We start from the raw sequence: 16385 nt of genomic DNA, 5'->3' as shown, positions 1-16385 counted from the left end.
AGCATTATATTTAGATCTATGGCATTACATTAAGATCTATGGCATTACATTTAGCTCTATGGCATTATATTTAGATCTATGGCATTGCATTTAGATCTATGGCATTATATTTAGAGCTATGGCATTACATTTAGATCTATGGCATTATATTTAGATCTATGGCATATGGTAGTATGTATACGTGACCGGATGAAATGCAGAATTTTTCTCACCCCTGTAATTCGTAGACGGGACCGCGTTCTCCTCCTAAACAGTTTCCCTGCTGTCCGTCTGCTCGCTGTCTTACTCCCCCTCTCCGATTGTCCCTCGTAGCCATCGCTCAAGCCTGAGGTCACATCTGAAGCATAACTGCGACATAATCAGAATAATTACATGACAGATCATGGACAAAACATTATATTTTGCATTCTACGACAGACTAGACTGAAGGAAAATACCTGTGTATCATTACTAGCTGTTTGCTAATGCACACAGTACTATTGCTCACAGTTCGGATAAAGGGGTTTAAACAAACACCACAGTGTGCAACTCGCCCAACACCATTTGCTAAAATCAGGTTTGTTATGCTAACTGTCACATCAACATGATTAGCACATTGCACAACCTAGCAAACCAATAAAAGTGCAAATGTGAACATCATGTTAAGTAAACGGGTGTTTGGAAGACCTGAAGTTAAACCGAGCCTGTAAAAACGATTCAATAAGCACAAAATGAAGAAAACCACGGAGGAATTTCCCTCTCTCATCATCTCAACACCCTTATTTGTTTAATATTAGGTTTTTAGGAGAACATGGTGCATTTAATGAGTGCTATGTTCCCTTTTATTGAGTTTACAAGTCTGAAGTAAACAAACTTTATGCATGTCTTATAGTTGTTGGCCTTGGACCCCACAGCTTGCATTGTGTCAGTAATGTCCAGCACAGAGGACCCTTGTAAAAAAAGAAGTGTGCTCAATTGTATTGAGTGTCCGTGAATGTTGTGTACTTCTAACCGTGTATTTTTCACTGCCCTGTTTCCTGGAAACCCAATATAACAGCTACAGAGAAAGAACAAGACAGACGTAGTATTTGAATTGGCTTTATCTCCGCCGAAGTGTTTGACTTTGGCCCGTTGGGACGTGGGGTCCATTCGGAGCCTGTTTCTGTGAGCTAATTGTGTCTCGCAGGTCTTTTACCAACACAAGCCTCTGTTTAATCCAAACACTGGGTTTCCTACGAGGCCCACAAAACCGTTTATAGCCAGCCTACTGCTTGGCAGACTCTGGCTCTTTTGAAAGATCTCTGCCTGCTGAGGAACGTGAAGTTCTTATGAGTGGAAAACTATGTTGTAATGGCCGGTATTTGCTAGGGACGGCATCCAAGAGCCCTGTGGTGTATAAACAGTATCCTATAGGATCTGGAGCATGTGCACTGTTACGAAAGATGAGAGACTCCAGATGAAAACATGGACCCTACTGAGCACAAAGCCATCTGTACATCTGGCACTAAAGTAAAACAAAAGCCTCGAAGTTCTGTGTGTGTCTAATGGATGCCTTTAATATGGCACAGATGTTATTGAAGATCTGAGGGATGAAGAAAGCAGGTCTTTACCTGTCCACAGGTGAGGAGAAAGGGCTAGGTGGTCCTCTCTCGGTTTTAGTCGACACGGCAATACTCTGAGAGGAGATTAAGGAAAAGGCTTTCATGAAGTACTTAACAACGAACATCAAAGAAGCAAGTTCAGTATGACTTCCTGTGATGGTAAATTGAGTTTAAATGGTTTAACTCGTCATTAAGTCAGCCCAATTTTGTCATTATGAACTCACTGAGGGGAAACGGAGAGCTGGGATGGGTGGGGTGGAGATGGGCGTGGTCTCTGTGGGTGTGGCCGGTGGGGGGAGGGAGACTGGAGAGGAGCTGATGTTGCCGTTTGAAGCCTCGGTGCCATCCTGTAAACCAGACGGGCTGAGATATCCATCAGTCTCACAGTCAGCTGGAGAAACACAGAGAATCGGTTAATCTGGCTTTTTTTATGTATTCTTTAATCATTTGTATTTTGAGAGGATTTCATGGTCAGGGATGCAAACGGGTGAGGGGTAAAAAAGGTCAGAACATTGCGTGGATAGAGAAAACATTCTCAGAGGTCAGGAAACTTTTTTAAAAGTGTCAGGATTTACTTTTCATGCTTATTTCTAGACACTATTAACTATATTTGCATCTGCCTGAAAACTAATTCTAACAGGTAAGAGGTTAAAAAAAAAAGTGTTTTATGTAGGGCATAACAACCCTTTATAAAACACAAAAAAAGGATTCAATAGATGTGGGAGCTGAATACATAAACAAAACAAAAACAAGAAGACAACAACCAGATAAAATGTGGGTCAATGACATGACACGTATTTTTTGTATGTTCCTAAAAAAAATAAAAAATAAATACATGTCACATATCAAATTGATCTACAATATTTCCTTTATAAGATACTCATTTAATATTTTTGAAATTCAATTGACTTTTTGAGTTGTGGTGTTTCAAAGACCTAAAATGTCAGGTGGTGCAACCAGCAAATTTACATTTAAAAGTATCAATTCCCACTGCAATTGCAAAATTAAGTAAGAAATATAAATGTAAACCATTATATAATGTATACAAATAAAAATAAATTTTAAAAAAGCATAAAAACTCCTTATGTAAAATTGTGTTCTAAACACATAAAAAAGTGTCAGTTTATATGAATTGGACTAAAAGGGGAATTTACAATGTGATATGCATTTTACAATAATTCAAATGTATATTGTATATGTATATTATTTTAAATTAATATATGGTCGCACCACCTGACATTTTCTGGGTGGTAAAATCTGAATCTGAATCTGTCTTAAAAGCTGTAAAACCAATATGAATCAACACCATACATTTTTTGGACATAAAAATGCATCTTAAAACTCTTTTGCCTAAAATTATTATTTTTTTATCTTACTTTTTTTTTTTTTTTTCTTATTTGTCATTGACCCATGTATGCTGGAAATCATCTTAGCTTCTTTATTAACAATCAAAACTGAAAACTGAAGATCCCACTGGTTACAAATGCATCAATATGGGATACTTTGTATGCCACCTCCTAAGTTAAACCCTATTTCTTCTGACGTTTAGCCACCAGAATTTCAAGGGCCCGCTTCCTTTGTTTTGCTGCATGTCTCCCGTTTTTCTTCGACACATTTTCATTTTTTTTTTTTATTTATTCATTTTTTTTATTACCTTGTAATGTCAGTCTTCACAAAACAAGAGAAAAAAGCCAGAGACCTAAAGGTGAGGAGTTTGCATCTATGCATGGTAGAAGACAATATTTACTTCTAAATAATACACTATTTATTTCTACATAAAATAATACAATTATTATAAAGAATATCAAAAACAACATGACAAACGTCAGTGCCTAACTCACGCAAGTGCTATTTTAGACATTTTTAAAAATAGCTAAAGGCTATAAATATGTCTAAATACATTTTTATTCATTTTATTTCAGTTTATACAGAGCCCATGATATGCGGACAAAAAAATCTACAGTATATTGTATCACAAATTAAGCTTTCTTTTCTTGTTTTAGTAAATAGTGGCCATGATTTACTAATTCATTCCAACGTTGTAAGCAAATCGTGGGCATGATATAATAACTCGTTCTCTCATTTCACTAATTCGCACACAATGTCACAATATAACTCGTTCCCTCCTTAGTACATCATGGCCACATTGTACTAATTCATTCCTTCTTTTTGAATGGAACGAATGAGTAAAACGTGCTGACAATTTGTTAATTCGTGGCCACGATATAAATATTTTTTCCCGCATGTCATGTCCAGGGATCCATAGGTTTTAGTTAAGTAAATCAAGTCAAACTGATTTGAAAATGAAAATAAGAAATGCTAATTTTAGTTAGTTTGGTCAGACTTTAGTTTAGGGTCCAATTCTCACTTTTAACTTACTATTAACTATGACTTTTGCCTCAATAAACTTCTAATTACTGCTTATTAATAATTAGTAAGGTAGTTGTTAAGTTTAGGTATTGGGTGATTATGGGATGTAGAATATGGTCATGCAGAATAAGGCATTAATATGTGCTTTTTAAGTACTAATAAACAGCCAATATCTTAGTAATATGCATGCTAATAAGCAGCTAGTTAAGAGTGAGAATTGAACCCTAAACTAAAGTGGTACTGTTTATTCGTTTTATTTCACAAACGTAGAAAAAATGACACAACTAAATTAAAATGAAAACAGAAAATGTAATAAAAGTTCAAAATGCAATAAAACCTCGACACTAAAATAACACTGCAGTGGATTTCTAGCCGAAATAAAACAAATATATAATAATAAACTATAATAACCATGGCTCACTATTAACATGTCATCACAGAGAAGACAAACACATGATGTAGGAACATTACAGTTAATAATGCAGTAAATCTACTGCTTCGTATTACAGTGCCCTTCTTCTATAGTTTCCACTCCAAAAGTGTGTCAAACTGCATAAGTTACTAACTGTAAGCGACCCCCTCACCCTCCCCGATAAGCATACACACACACTGGCTATTAAAAAGAGTTTATTTGTGGAGTCAGTTGACTGTGCCATGCTGTTCTCGGGTCTAGGAGAGCTACCGCTCTTAACACGCCGTGAAAGAAACATTGAGGAGAATTTAGGGCACTGCACAATGTAGTTTATGTGAGGCTTTTTGGACGTTTTGAACCTGTAGTGACATCTAAAATAGTGGTCTACCAATCTGGGGTTTTCAATGGCCAATAATGAACCAAATCTGACTGATGTATCGGCCTATAACTACTCCGATCAATAACAATAGCGTTACTGTAATCACACAAACAAGATAAAACAAAGATGTAGTGCTTACAGGTTGCTGAGGAGCCGCTTGTGTGGCGGATGTGGAAGTGTTGATCGGCCTCTGGTTCCTCTGGCTCTAGTGGGAAGCTCCCAGAATCCGATGAGCCGCTAACAGGTTCAGGGATTAGAGGAGTGGGCGGGGCTTGAACAGGAGAAGGGGCGGGGTTCTCATACGTTTGAATGGTGGATTTGGGTGATAACAGCTCAGGCTCTTCCTCAATAATTTCCTTCTTCTTCTTCTTCTGCTGCTCCTCTGCTAGCCGGCGATGTTTTTCCCGCTGGCGTTTGATGGCCGTCACGCGGTCTCGCATGGCCTTGGCCACCAGCTTGTAGTCCACCTCGCATACAAACCCCAGCACAACCTGGGAAAGACAAGCGATTGATAAAAGTTTATTAGGAAATGCAAAACTTTATGAGAAAGTGCAACACAATATATGTTTTGTTTTTTTCATTTGCATCAAATTAAATATGTTTTATAGAAAGATCCCACAAGTAACAACATCATCTGAGAATCCAGCAAGATACCACATGTGAATAGGATCAAATTTCAACTAATATACACTATATTTCCGGAAATTTTGACCATTCTTCTAGAAGCGCATTTGTGAGGTCAGGCACTGATGTTGGACGAGAAGGCCTGGCTCTCAGTCTCCGCTCTAATTCATCCCAAAGGTGTTCTATCGGGTTGAGGTCAGGACTCTGTGCAGGCCAGTCAAGTTCCTCCACACCAAACTCGCTCATCCATGTCTTTATGGAGCGACGCTTTGTGCACTGGTGCGCAGTCATGTTGGGACAGGAAGGGGGCATCCCCAAACTGTTCCCACAAAATTGGGAGCATGAAATTGTCCAAATTGTCTTGATATGCTGAAGCATTAAGAGTTCCTTTCAATGGAACTAAGGGGCCAAGCCCAACCCCTGAAAAACACCCCCACACCAAAAACCCCCCTCCACCAAACTTTACACTTGGCACAATGCAGTCAGGCAAGTACCGTTCTCCTGGCAACCGCCAAACCCAGACTCGTCCATCGGATTGCCAGTCAGAGAAGCGTGATTGGTCACTCCAGAGAAGTGACCAATCACTTCAAGCGTTATCCCACGGTTTGCATTGCACTTGGTGATTTGCATTGGCTTGGATGAGCTGCTCAGCCATGAAAACCCATCCCATGAATCTCTACACACTGTTCTTGAGCTAATCTGAAGGCCACATGCACTTTGGAGGTCTGTAGCTATTGACTCTACAGAAAGTTGGCAACTTCTGCGCACTGTGACCCTCAGCATGCGCTGACCCCGCTCTGTGATTTTACATGGCCTACCACTTCGTGGCTGAGATGCTGTTGTTGCCAATCTCTTCAACTTTGTTAAAACACCACTAACAGTTGAGCGTAGAATATTTATTAGCTAGTTTCATTTTGCTGACAGTATAAAGGTTTTTATAGAGAGGTATCTTTTATCATTTTGCAAACATTAACTGAAATAAAAGTATATATTAACAATCCAATCTCTAAAATAATTATAATAATTATAATAATAATTTGTTACATTTATATAGCGCTTTTCTAGGCACTCAAAGCGCTTTACATATAGAAGGGGGAATCTCCTCAACCACCACCAATGTGCAGCATCCACCTGGATGATGCGACGGCAGCCATATTGCGCTAGAACACCCACCACACACCAGCTGATTGGTGGAGGAGACAGAGTGATGAAGCCAATCTGTATATGTGGATGATTAGGAGGCCATGATGGAGAGGGGCCAATGGGCAAATTTGGCCAGGATGCCGGGGTTACACCCCTACTCTTTATCAGAGGACATCCTGGGATTTTTAATGACCACAGAGAGTCAGGACCTCGGTTTAACGTCTCATCCGAAGGACGGAAAAGCCTCCCGAATAAAGATGGGGATAAAGCTGTAGGTGTGTGTAAAGCTGCTGAAGTGGAGATTTGTGACTGAAAACAGACCTTACAGATATGTATACAGACACAAATAGATAAAGTGTAATAAAATAAACACTTAAATATGTATTTTGGCTGTTTTATTTTCACTAGTCTGAAATGCGTGGTATGGAGTTGGAAATGGATGCCAACAAATTCTGCATTCTTTGCCAATCTAAAGCAAAATTTAGCTTGGCATAAAGTTGATGAAAATGGCTCTTCAATGGAGATCTCAATAACCTTTCACCCAACTTTGGAACAGTGTGTTTTCACTGAAAAAATGTTGGCTAACGCGCTGAAGTCTCTATCACCACATCAGCTAGTCAAATTACATGATAACCCTCCGTCGATGTGATTTGTTGATAAATTTGTTCTTGATGAAAAGCAGACATGATGAGAGATAAAAGAGGGATTGTGAAGGTCCAGCCTAATAAAACGTCAGGACAAGAGAAAGGCTCCAGTTTCACAACACAAGCTCGAAGCCGTTCTATCACCGGTCACGTGACCCTCTTCCTCCTTTGGCCCCGCTCTCACATTTCCACGCCGATGATTAAAAAGTTCTGCCCTTGAAACTGTTATGCAACACAGAGCAGGGTTACACACAGGCCTCGTCTTTAAGCTGAAGTGAATGGTGAGGGGCAGGTCCTACTGTGTCAAGAAGAAGCCTGCCAGCAGAGACATACTCAGGTGTGTTTGAAACGTTGTGCTTTATGAAGGTCAAGAGTTCAGTGACGCCACCACGTTACTGACACAGGAAGAGTAAAGCAATCGACACTGAGTGACGACAGATTGTTGGAAATTACAAACATTGTGAAGGTCACACAGAAAATTCTGGAAAGTCAAAACAGTAAAAAGAATGATACGGAAGACCAAACCTGCAGAAATTATAAGTCAAGTAAATAAATAAATGCAAGTGAGCTCTCAACCCCTCCCTCAATTACATGTTGCACACCTAAAAGTACAAATAAATAAATATAAAATGAACGCATAAATAGATAAATATTACAAAAAATAAATGAAAGACTAAATAAATAAAAGTTTTAAAGAATACAAAAACAGAAATTGAAGTTTTTTAGATGATTTTGTTAGCCTTAGGGTTATGAATAAGCTGGTGTGTACCAAAACAATGACAAAATTTGCATTTAGAAGATACAAGCGTTCAAAACGTAGTCTCTCACTTCCGTTAAAATGAATCACAGATTTTTATTGCATCACCGCAGACTTCAGCTTCTCATCACATCTTCTGTCCAATCAAATGCTCTCTAGAATCTGAAGCCCCGCCCCCTACACTATAAATAGATGCTGAAGCAGCGGCTGAAATCGGTCAGTTGTTCACACATTTACTATTCTCTACATGGTGAACGGCACATGGCGCACTATACATGCGATAGGAACCGATTCAGACAGTGTGAATATGCTTTCAGTTGAGGCGAATGAAGTCTGGGTTCACGTTAGTTTCACGTGCACCGCCGCAGCACACACACATACACACACACACACACTAACGGCTCTGGTTTAGACTAGAGACACGAGAGCGCAGAGCGGATCATATGCGCGAGTCGGCGCAAAGCACAAACCACAAAACATATCGGACCCGTTTAAATTCTGCACATGTATTTCAAAGCGATATGGAGGAGATTATGATGATAAACGGTTCGAGATTAGGAGGAAACTCTGGCTTTACCAAACAGAAAGGCTCTAGTCAAACTGTGATATTAACGAAACGCTATTGGCTGTTTTAAAAAAGGGGAGGAGCTGCTAACAGCTGGAGACGTTTCAGGGGAAATTACGTCAATACATTCAAGGCACTTCAGTGGGACTTTAATAAATGAATGAAAAAGTCATACAAATGGGATGGAAATTTAATTTTAAATGATTTATATCTGTTTAATGAAGTTCTATCTATCTATCTATCTATCTATCTATCTATCTATCTATCTATCTATCTATCTATCTATCTATCTATCTATCTATCTATCTATCTATCTATCTATGTAATTTCTGCAGGTTTGGTCATTCAAGATGGAAATTTAATTTTAAATGATTTATTTCTGTTTAATGAAGTTCTATCTATCTATCTATCTATTTATTGTTCTATCTATCGTTCTATCTATCTATCTATCTATCTATCTATCTATCTATCTATCTATCTATCTATCTATCTATCTATCTATCTATCTATCTATCTATCTATCTATCTATCTATCTATCTATCTATCTATCTATCTATCTATCTATCTATCTATGTAATTTCTGCAGGTTTGGTCATTCAAGATGTGAATCTTATGAAAGCTGTCAAGAACATTTCTGCTTCATATTTGACTCAAAAATAAAAATAAAATAATATTTTGCTTAAAAGAAATAAATCAATATAAGTGTGTAAAACTTGCCACCTGCTCGATTACATGTAATGTGTTTATTTTTCACTAACTTTTCATTTGGTCATTTGAATGCAAAATGTACTTATATTTGAAGGCTATATGCTGTTTCAATGTATTATTAATTAATTATTAAATTATAATTGAATTTATTTAATTATTGAAATGTATTTTTTTTATTTAATATTGAATTTGTATTTTCAAATAGCTACCTAAATAATATAATATAGTTTGGTTACACTTTATTTTGAGGTGTCATTGTTCAATTATAAAGTAATATAAAGTACTGAGTAATATAGTTTAAACAACATGTACTTGCTCTAGGGTTTTTTTAGGGTTAGTTGCATGTAATTATGAATACTGTACAGTTATTACTAAAGTAAGTACATGTAACAATGTAAAATAAAGTGTTACCAATAGTTCTAATAGTTTTTGGTAGTTTATGTACCAATGGTATTAAAATGGGTACAGAGAACAGTGACATTTTCTGGTATTGGTCCCGACTACTGCCTTTTTGATATTGTGACAACACTATTAATGACCATTAATGTGTTTACATGTTGACAATATTTTCATTCAGCACATTCCCTCAGTTTCATTACCAATTATCAGGAAAAATTACTTAAAATGTTGTCTTACAGTAATGAGAATTGGCATTGAGAATTAGGGTGTAGGCAAAAACTCAAAAGTTTTCTGAAATGAAAAACTAATGCTTAGTTTTCTGAATGAAATGTGATCAATAGAGTTTTGCTTTATAACAAACACCTGTTAAATGACAGGTATAGGTTACTAAGATACACATATTTCCTTAATAGCTCTGTGAATATCAAAGCTTCAGGACAATTGTTGCAGATCTCAAACCCCATATTTACGAACATCTATGAACACATACGCTTTGTTGATCCCTGAGGGGAAAATCTGGGTTTAGGGTTTAAAGTGACAGTAAACCACTGAGTCAGAGTAGCTGAGAAATGTAACCACACCTAGAATCCTTCAATAAGCACGTTAAGCTGACAGTAAGACACCATAGTGGGACATGAGATCCGGTTAGCATGAGGTTATGTGGGAAGCTCACCATCTCCTGCGCCACCTCCTCTGGCACGTCTTTGTAAAGCTCAAACAGGAACTCGATGGCGTTGTTGTCCTTGTACTTTCCGTGGAGCTTCTTGGTGTCGTCCATGCGAAGCCAGAGCTTCAGGCTGGATTTGATCATATCGTCTTCCTCGGCCAATTCAACGTGAACGCCGTTGTGCTCCTGGAAGAACGTGTGCTCCAGCAGGTCTTGGATGGTGTATCTAGCCAAAGAGATTGATATAAATCCACACAAACTCAATGTATGAAATTACGTACAAAACGCAGTTTTGTGAAAAATATTGCATTTGAAAATATAGTTTATGTGCACCTGTTTTCAATTAGTACAATTATTTAAGCATAATTGATTTTGGGATAAAGCTAGACTTCATGCTTCACAATTCATTCGCAGGTGAAAGTGTGAAAATGCATGCAAAAATATTTGTTTCGCTTCACTGCAAAAATGTATATGATCAATAAGTTATGACACCATGTTTTTACTCTAAAAAATGCTGGGTTAAAAAACAACCCAAGTTGTGTTGAAAGTGGACTCAGCAATTGGGTTGTTTTAACCCAGCGATTGGGTTGTTTTAAGCAAACATTTAACCCAACCGCTGGGTTTAAACGACCCATTCACTGGGTTAAAACAACCCAATTGCTGGGTTAGTCCATTTTCAACCCAACTTGGGTTTGTTTTTAACCCAGCAGTTTTTAGAGTGTGCATTAACACATCAAAACAAGTTAAGCAATTTTCTAAATAAATTATGTTATATAACTATTTGTTTAAGTCAGTTTAATGTCATTTAAGTTGAAATTACTTAAACATCCAAGTTGATTGTACTTAAAAATGTAAGGCAGCAACTGTTCCGGGTCAGTTTCTGTGATACATGACTTTTATACACACTGAAAAAGTTTTCACTCAGAAACTGCTAGTAAATTGTAATAATTATTACAAAATAATTACAAAAAATTCCTGAATTAAATGTAAAATTTTAAAGTAGAAAAACTGGAATAGTGTTTTCTTGTAAAACATACTCCAAATAATCTTATCTTTTATTTACAGTGTAGTTATGTTCATATTTTCCTTTTAAATTATATTTAAATGTTTGTTATTTTGTGATTTTATCTTTTTTTAAACTACTATTTAGGTTTGTTTATTTATTTTTTTAGATCAGTTTTAGTTTTATTTACAGTTAGTAATTTTAGTGCTTTAACTTATAACTTATTTCAGTTAGTTGCCAAATTTTTTTTGTTTTTGTAACATTATATTTTGTTATTATTATTTTAGCTTTATTTTAAATTATTTTTATAATAGTTCTAGCTTATTAATAACCCTGATGCAGCATGCCTTGTAAATTCATACAAACAAAAATACGTTTAAATGATTTTAAACATTGAAATGTCATATAATGATCACATATTACATATTATAATAAATACAAAGAATACAAGTTTCAAAAGCAAAGCTGCATGGTTTGCCAAGTTGCTGGAAAGTAGAGTAGATTAATATTTTATCGCTGTGGATATATTATTATTTATAATATATTTTGAGTTGTATTCTTGGTTTGTTTTGCACTGTTTGCATTAGTTTCTAAGGTGATTTATTGTTTTAATTCATTCATAACTCCAGTTTCTCGGTTCCTTTCATTGGTCTGTGTTTGTACATATAGCCCTGAGTTTGCAGTGTCCTTTGTCCGATCTTGTCCATATAAAGTGGTTGTTTTGTTTGCCGAGTTTTGGCATCTTGAAAATTCAGAGATTGTTATTTTAAGTTTGTTTTCATTCAAATCACAGTTGCACCTTTATTTTCATCCTTGCTGCAACCCTTTATGACATTAAGATTTGCATAATGATTTGCAGCATATATATTTTGCATGACTTAGCAGAATAATTCCATATAAGCGTGAGAATCGGTGAATATATATAACATTACTGTTTCAATACCAGATTGGGATCACAGAACATTTTCAAATCAAGTGTAAAATCAAATCAATAGGCTGAGCTGCAGTCAAGTACCTTTCATCTTTGTTAGTGCGGATACAGCCTTCAATGATTTCCTTTAACTCGGGAACTTTCACCTTGTAGAAACTGTCTGGCTTTATACCCTGAAAACAGCGGAAATGTCAAAAGTTTGAGAAAAACATCAGTCAAAGAGGCTTAACAAGTTTGAATAATGCCATTCATTAATCTAATGTTCAAATGTTAATCAGATGATTCCCTTTCAGAAATCTAATCACAACGAGTTACATGAGAACTACAGGCAAAGAGTTTTGGACAAGTTCATTTGCACAAATGCAATGTTGATTTTTTTTAATAGCAATAGCTAGGTTTCCATCCACCTATTTTTATGGGAATTTTGGGATATCGCATAAAAAATACTGGATGGAAACGCCAAGATGCATATAAAGATGCAAATAAAAACATATGCAATCAGTTGAGACGGATAAATTAAGTAATGCACATAAAACTATGATTTACAGAATATATACTATTACCGAATAAATCCCTTAATGCACAACTCACATGACTTCCTCAACAGAGGATGTGATTGGATAACTGGACAAACCAGTGGACCAATCGCATCGCACACCATCTGAAATGTTGATTTGATCATTCTGAAATAACTGAGCCAAAGTCTGTCATCAAAATGATTCAGTAAAATGAAACTTCGACAAACTTCGTCTTTGCGCTCTGTGGGCCCTATTTTAACGATCTAAGCGCATGGTCTAAAGCGCACGACACATGTTCACTTAGGGCGTGTACGAATCCACTTTTGCTAGTTTAACGATGGGAATAATGGTCGGCGCGCCCGGCGCATGGTCCAAAAGGGTTGTACCTAGTCTCTTAATGAGTCATGGGTGTGTTTTGGGGCGTAACGTGCAATAAACCAATCAGAGTCTCATCTCCCATTCCCTTTAAAAGCCAGTTGCACTTGTACCATGGCGGATTTGCTATTTACATGGAGGAAAGACTGAATGCTTCTCCAGAGAGGAAACCTTTTATTTTTAATATTTAAAAATGTGTGTGTGCTGCTGCGCGTCCCTGTGTGTGTAATAAGCAGAGTGTACACGTGTTGTGGACCTGCTTATAGGCGCACATTACTAACACATCCTTTAAATCACACACAAAAATACTGCTTTAGGAACAGATGGGCGCCAGTGCATTTACTATTTAAACAACCCTGGACGTGAAAATGATAATTGTGTCGGGCTGAAATAGCAAAAAACACTTGCGGGCCTGGCGCCGCATCGCACCAGGTGTATAATAGAGCCCTGTATGATAAAAAAAGAGTCACAGTGGCTTCCCTGATTGCAGAAACTTCCATTTTTGTTGCAGATATTTTGTGCCAATTTCCCAGGAAGTGATGATTTTGTTCTTTTGAACACATGGATGCAAACGGTGCTTTTCAATCCAATTTTGCGCATAAGTTAAATTAGCATCTTTGGATGGAAACATAGCTATTGAGACTGTTGTGCCCTTGAGCAAAGCACATGATTTTTTGAACTTTCAGTACAATAAGACAGTATGAAAACATCTGTTCTTAACTCCTTGAACCCACTTAAACATTTAATGAAGCCATGACATATTATAGTCTTCTCTTCACAACTCTTACACATGCACGGTTTAATCATTTTAAGATCTACAACAGTTCACGCCTGTCATTTGTCACATTTGAGTTACTTCGACTATACAAAATGTGAAGTTAAACTGTGATTTCGAAGAATTACAGCTTCGGGATGAATTTCAGCTGGAGTAGGTCACTTTCCCTGTGGACTCGTGTAATATTTGTGGAGCATGAGCTTAATAAAGCATGGAGTTCACGGGAGTATTGGATGACTGCCCGTTGCGTTTACACTTTGGTGAGCTCCTTGGCTTTGTCATTAACACTCAACAACCTTTTCAGAGCAGGCTTTGTTTCGCTCTTTCAAGACGCGTTATTTAACAAACCTATAAACCAAGAACACTGGCGTCATCCGCATAAAGTGCGTGTCAGGTTTAATTATTAGTCTCAAAACATCATAAACTTGTTTTCTGACATGCAAAATCAAAACGTTACTAGAAGTTTATTGTAATTCATGGCGTACATGTTTCAATAAAGGTCGTTGTTGTTGAAGGTAAAAAATACTTTTAACTACAGACTAAAAAAAGTTTCCCTTCAGCATTTGAATTGATATACTTAGAAACACTCTTTGATGTAAAGGTTTTCTATTGAATAAATTGGTTTACATTTAACAGATCTATCTGAAGACGACATCTGAGCCATGCCGTAAACATGCTGATGTAATTTAGAGGTAAAGTTTTCCAAATGCAATAAGAGGCAGACAAGTTAATATAATGTCAACAAGTTATATAATCGAAGTCGACCTCTTTGTGTCCACATGTGACCTGTGGGGCCTTTCTCAAATTATACCGAATGAGACGAGCCCTGGGCTTTAACAAACAGGATACAGAACAGGGGGTATTCCAAACTCTGCCCGAAGCTCCAATCAAACCGAAGCACAAGTCTTAAACCGCTGCTGAAAGACGACTCACAGCAAGCTCTTTAGAAAACGAGGACATGCAGGAAGAGAAGGAAAGAAGGGAATAGCAAGAGGATGTTTATGGCACTTGTCATGCTGGGTTAAAGTTCTCAGAACTGTCTATGTGAGAGTTTAAACTAGGACATACTAAATGGATGGACATATGCTTATGCAAAAGATTAGCAAAAAGCACAGTTGCATGATAATAAGACCTTGTTTATCTCACAATCTCACAATTAATTAATGTGTGACCCTGGAGCACAAAACCAATCATAAGTCTCACGGGTATATTTGTGGCAATAGCCAACAATACATTGTATGGGTCAAAATTTTGCCAAAAATCATTAGGATATTAAGTAAAGATCATGTTCCATGAAGATATTTTGTACATTTCCTACCGTAAATATATCAAAAATGTATTATTGGTAGTAACATGCATTGGTAAGGACTTCATTTGGACAACTTTAAAGGTGATTTTCTCAATATTAATTCTTTTTTGCACCCTCAGATTCCAGAATCTCAGCTAAATATTGTCCTATAACAAACCATACATCAATGGAAAGTTTATTTATTCAGCTTTCAGATGATGTATAAATCTCAATTTCAAAAAATGACTGGTTTTGTGCTCCAGGGTCACATTTACACTACCGTTCAAAAGTTTGTGGTAGGTTTTTTAATGTTGACCAAAGTTGCATTTATTTGATCATGAATACAGTAAAAACAGTGATATTCTGAAATATTATTACAAATTTAAATAACTGTTTCCTGTTCTAATATATTGTGAAATGTAATTTATTCCTGTGATCAAAGCTGAATTTTCAGCATCATTACTCCAGTCTTCAGTGTCACATGATCCTTCAGAATTCACTCTAATATGATGATTTGCTCAAGAAACATTTATGATTATCAATATTGAAAACAGTACTGCTTAATAATTTTGTGGAAAGTGTGATATATTTGTTTCAGGATTCTTTGATGAACATAAAGTTCAAAAACAGCATTTATTTGAAATAGAAATATTTTGCAACATTATACATTTCTTTATTGTCCCTTTTAATGCATCCTTGCTGAATAAAAGTATTAATTTATTTCATTAAAAACCATTGTACTCGCCTCAAACTTTTGAACAGGAGTGTATCAATATTTTCTGAAACAAACCCCCAAATCATGAAATTATTGCGTAATTAAATCACACTAAATGAAAGCATTAAATATATCAATCATTCAAGCAGGTTGAAACTCACGCTGGTAACTTTGCGGTAAATCTGGGCAGCGTTTTGGCACTCTGAGTATGGGTATTCTGATGTGGTCATCTCCAAGATGCACATGCCAAATGCGTAGACGTCCACCGCCTCGTCGTACTTCTCCTCATACATTTCTGGAGCCATAAACTCTGGAGTTCCTGTTAAACACAATATGAGGACGCTCAGATGACGCTAACAAAAAGGTACCATAGTAATTCTGTGTTTTAGGGCATGGTACACCAAAATACCACGGTTATCATGTGAATACAATACCACCATATGTAATCACTCAGAACCCTTGTGAAAAAGAAGTGTGCTTAATTGTATTGAATGTGCACTTGAAGTATACTAAAAGTATATTAAAGTATAT

At 36.6% G+C, this 16385-nt stretch overlaps 1 protein-coding gene across 2 annotated transcripts in view; it reads right to left on the bottom strand.

Annotated features, from left to right (window-relative positions):
• wnk4a (WNK lysine deficient protein kinase 4a) overlaps window positions 1-16385 on the bottom strand; it is an 88135-nt gene that overhangs the window by 32263 nt on the left and 39487 nt on the right. For both annotated transcript variants that reach the window (XM_079801621.1, XM_079801622.1), the window contains 7 exons: window positions 16016-16173; window positions 12268-12356; window positions 10256-10475; window positions 4881-5232; window positions 1805-1971; window positions 1590-1654; window positions 213-348 (listed from right to left, as the gene is read on the bottom strand). In XM_079801621.1, coding sequence (XP_079657747.1) covers window positions 213-348; window positions 1590-1654; window positions 1805-1971; window positions 4881-5232; window positions 10256-10475; window positions 12268-12356; window positions 16016-16173 — 1187 coding nt within the window. The remainder of the gene's footprint in view (window positions 1-212; window positions 349-1589; window positions 1655-1804; window positions 1972-4880; window positions 5233-10255; window positions 10476-12267; window positions 12357-16015; window positions 16174-16385) is intronic.

Source organism: Gobio gobio (genome assembly GCF_949357685.1).
Source record: "Gobio gobio genome assembly, chromosome: 20".
Classification (NCBI taxonomy): Eukaryota; Metazoa; Chordata; class Actinopteri; order Cypriniformes; family Gobionidae; genus Gobio; species Gobio gobio.
The sequence above is the reverse complement of the archived record's forward strand: the minus strand, read 5'-3'. Positions and strand labels throughout refer to the sequence as shown.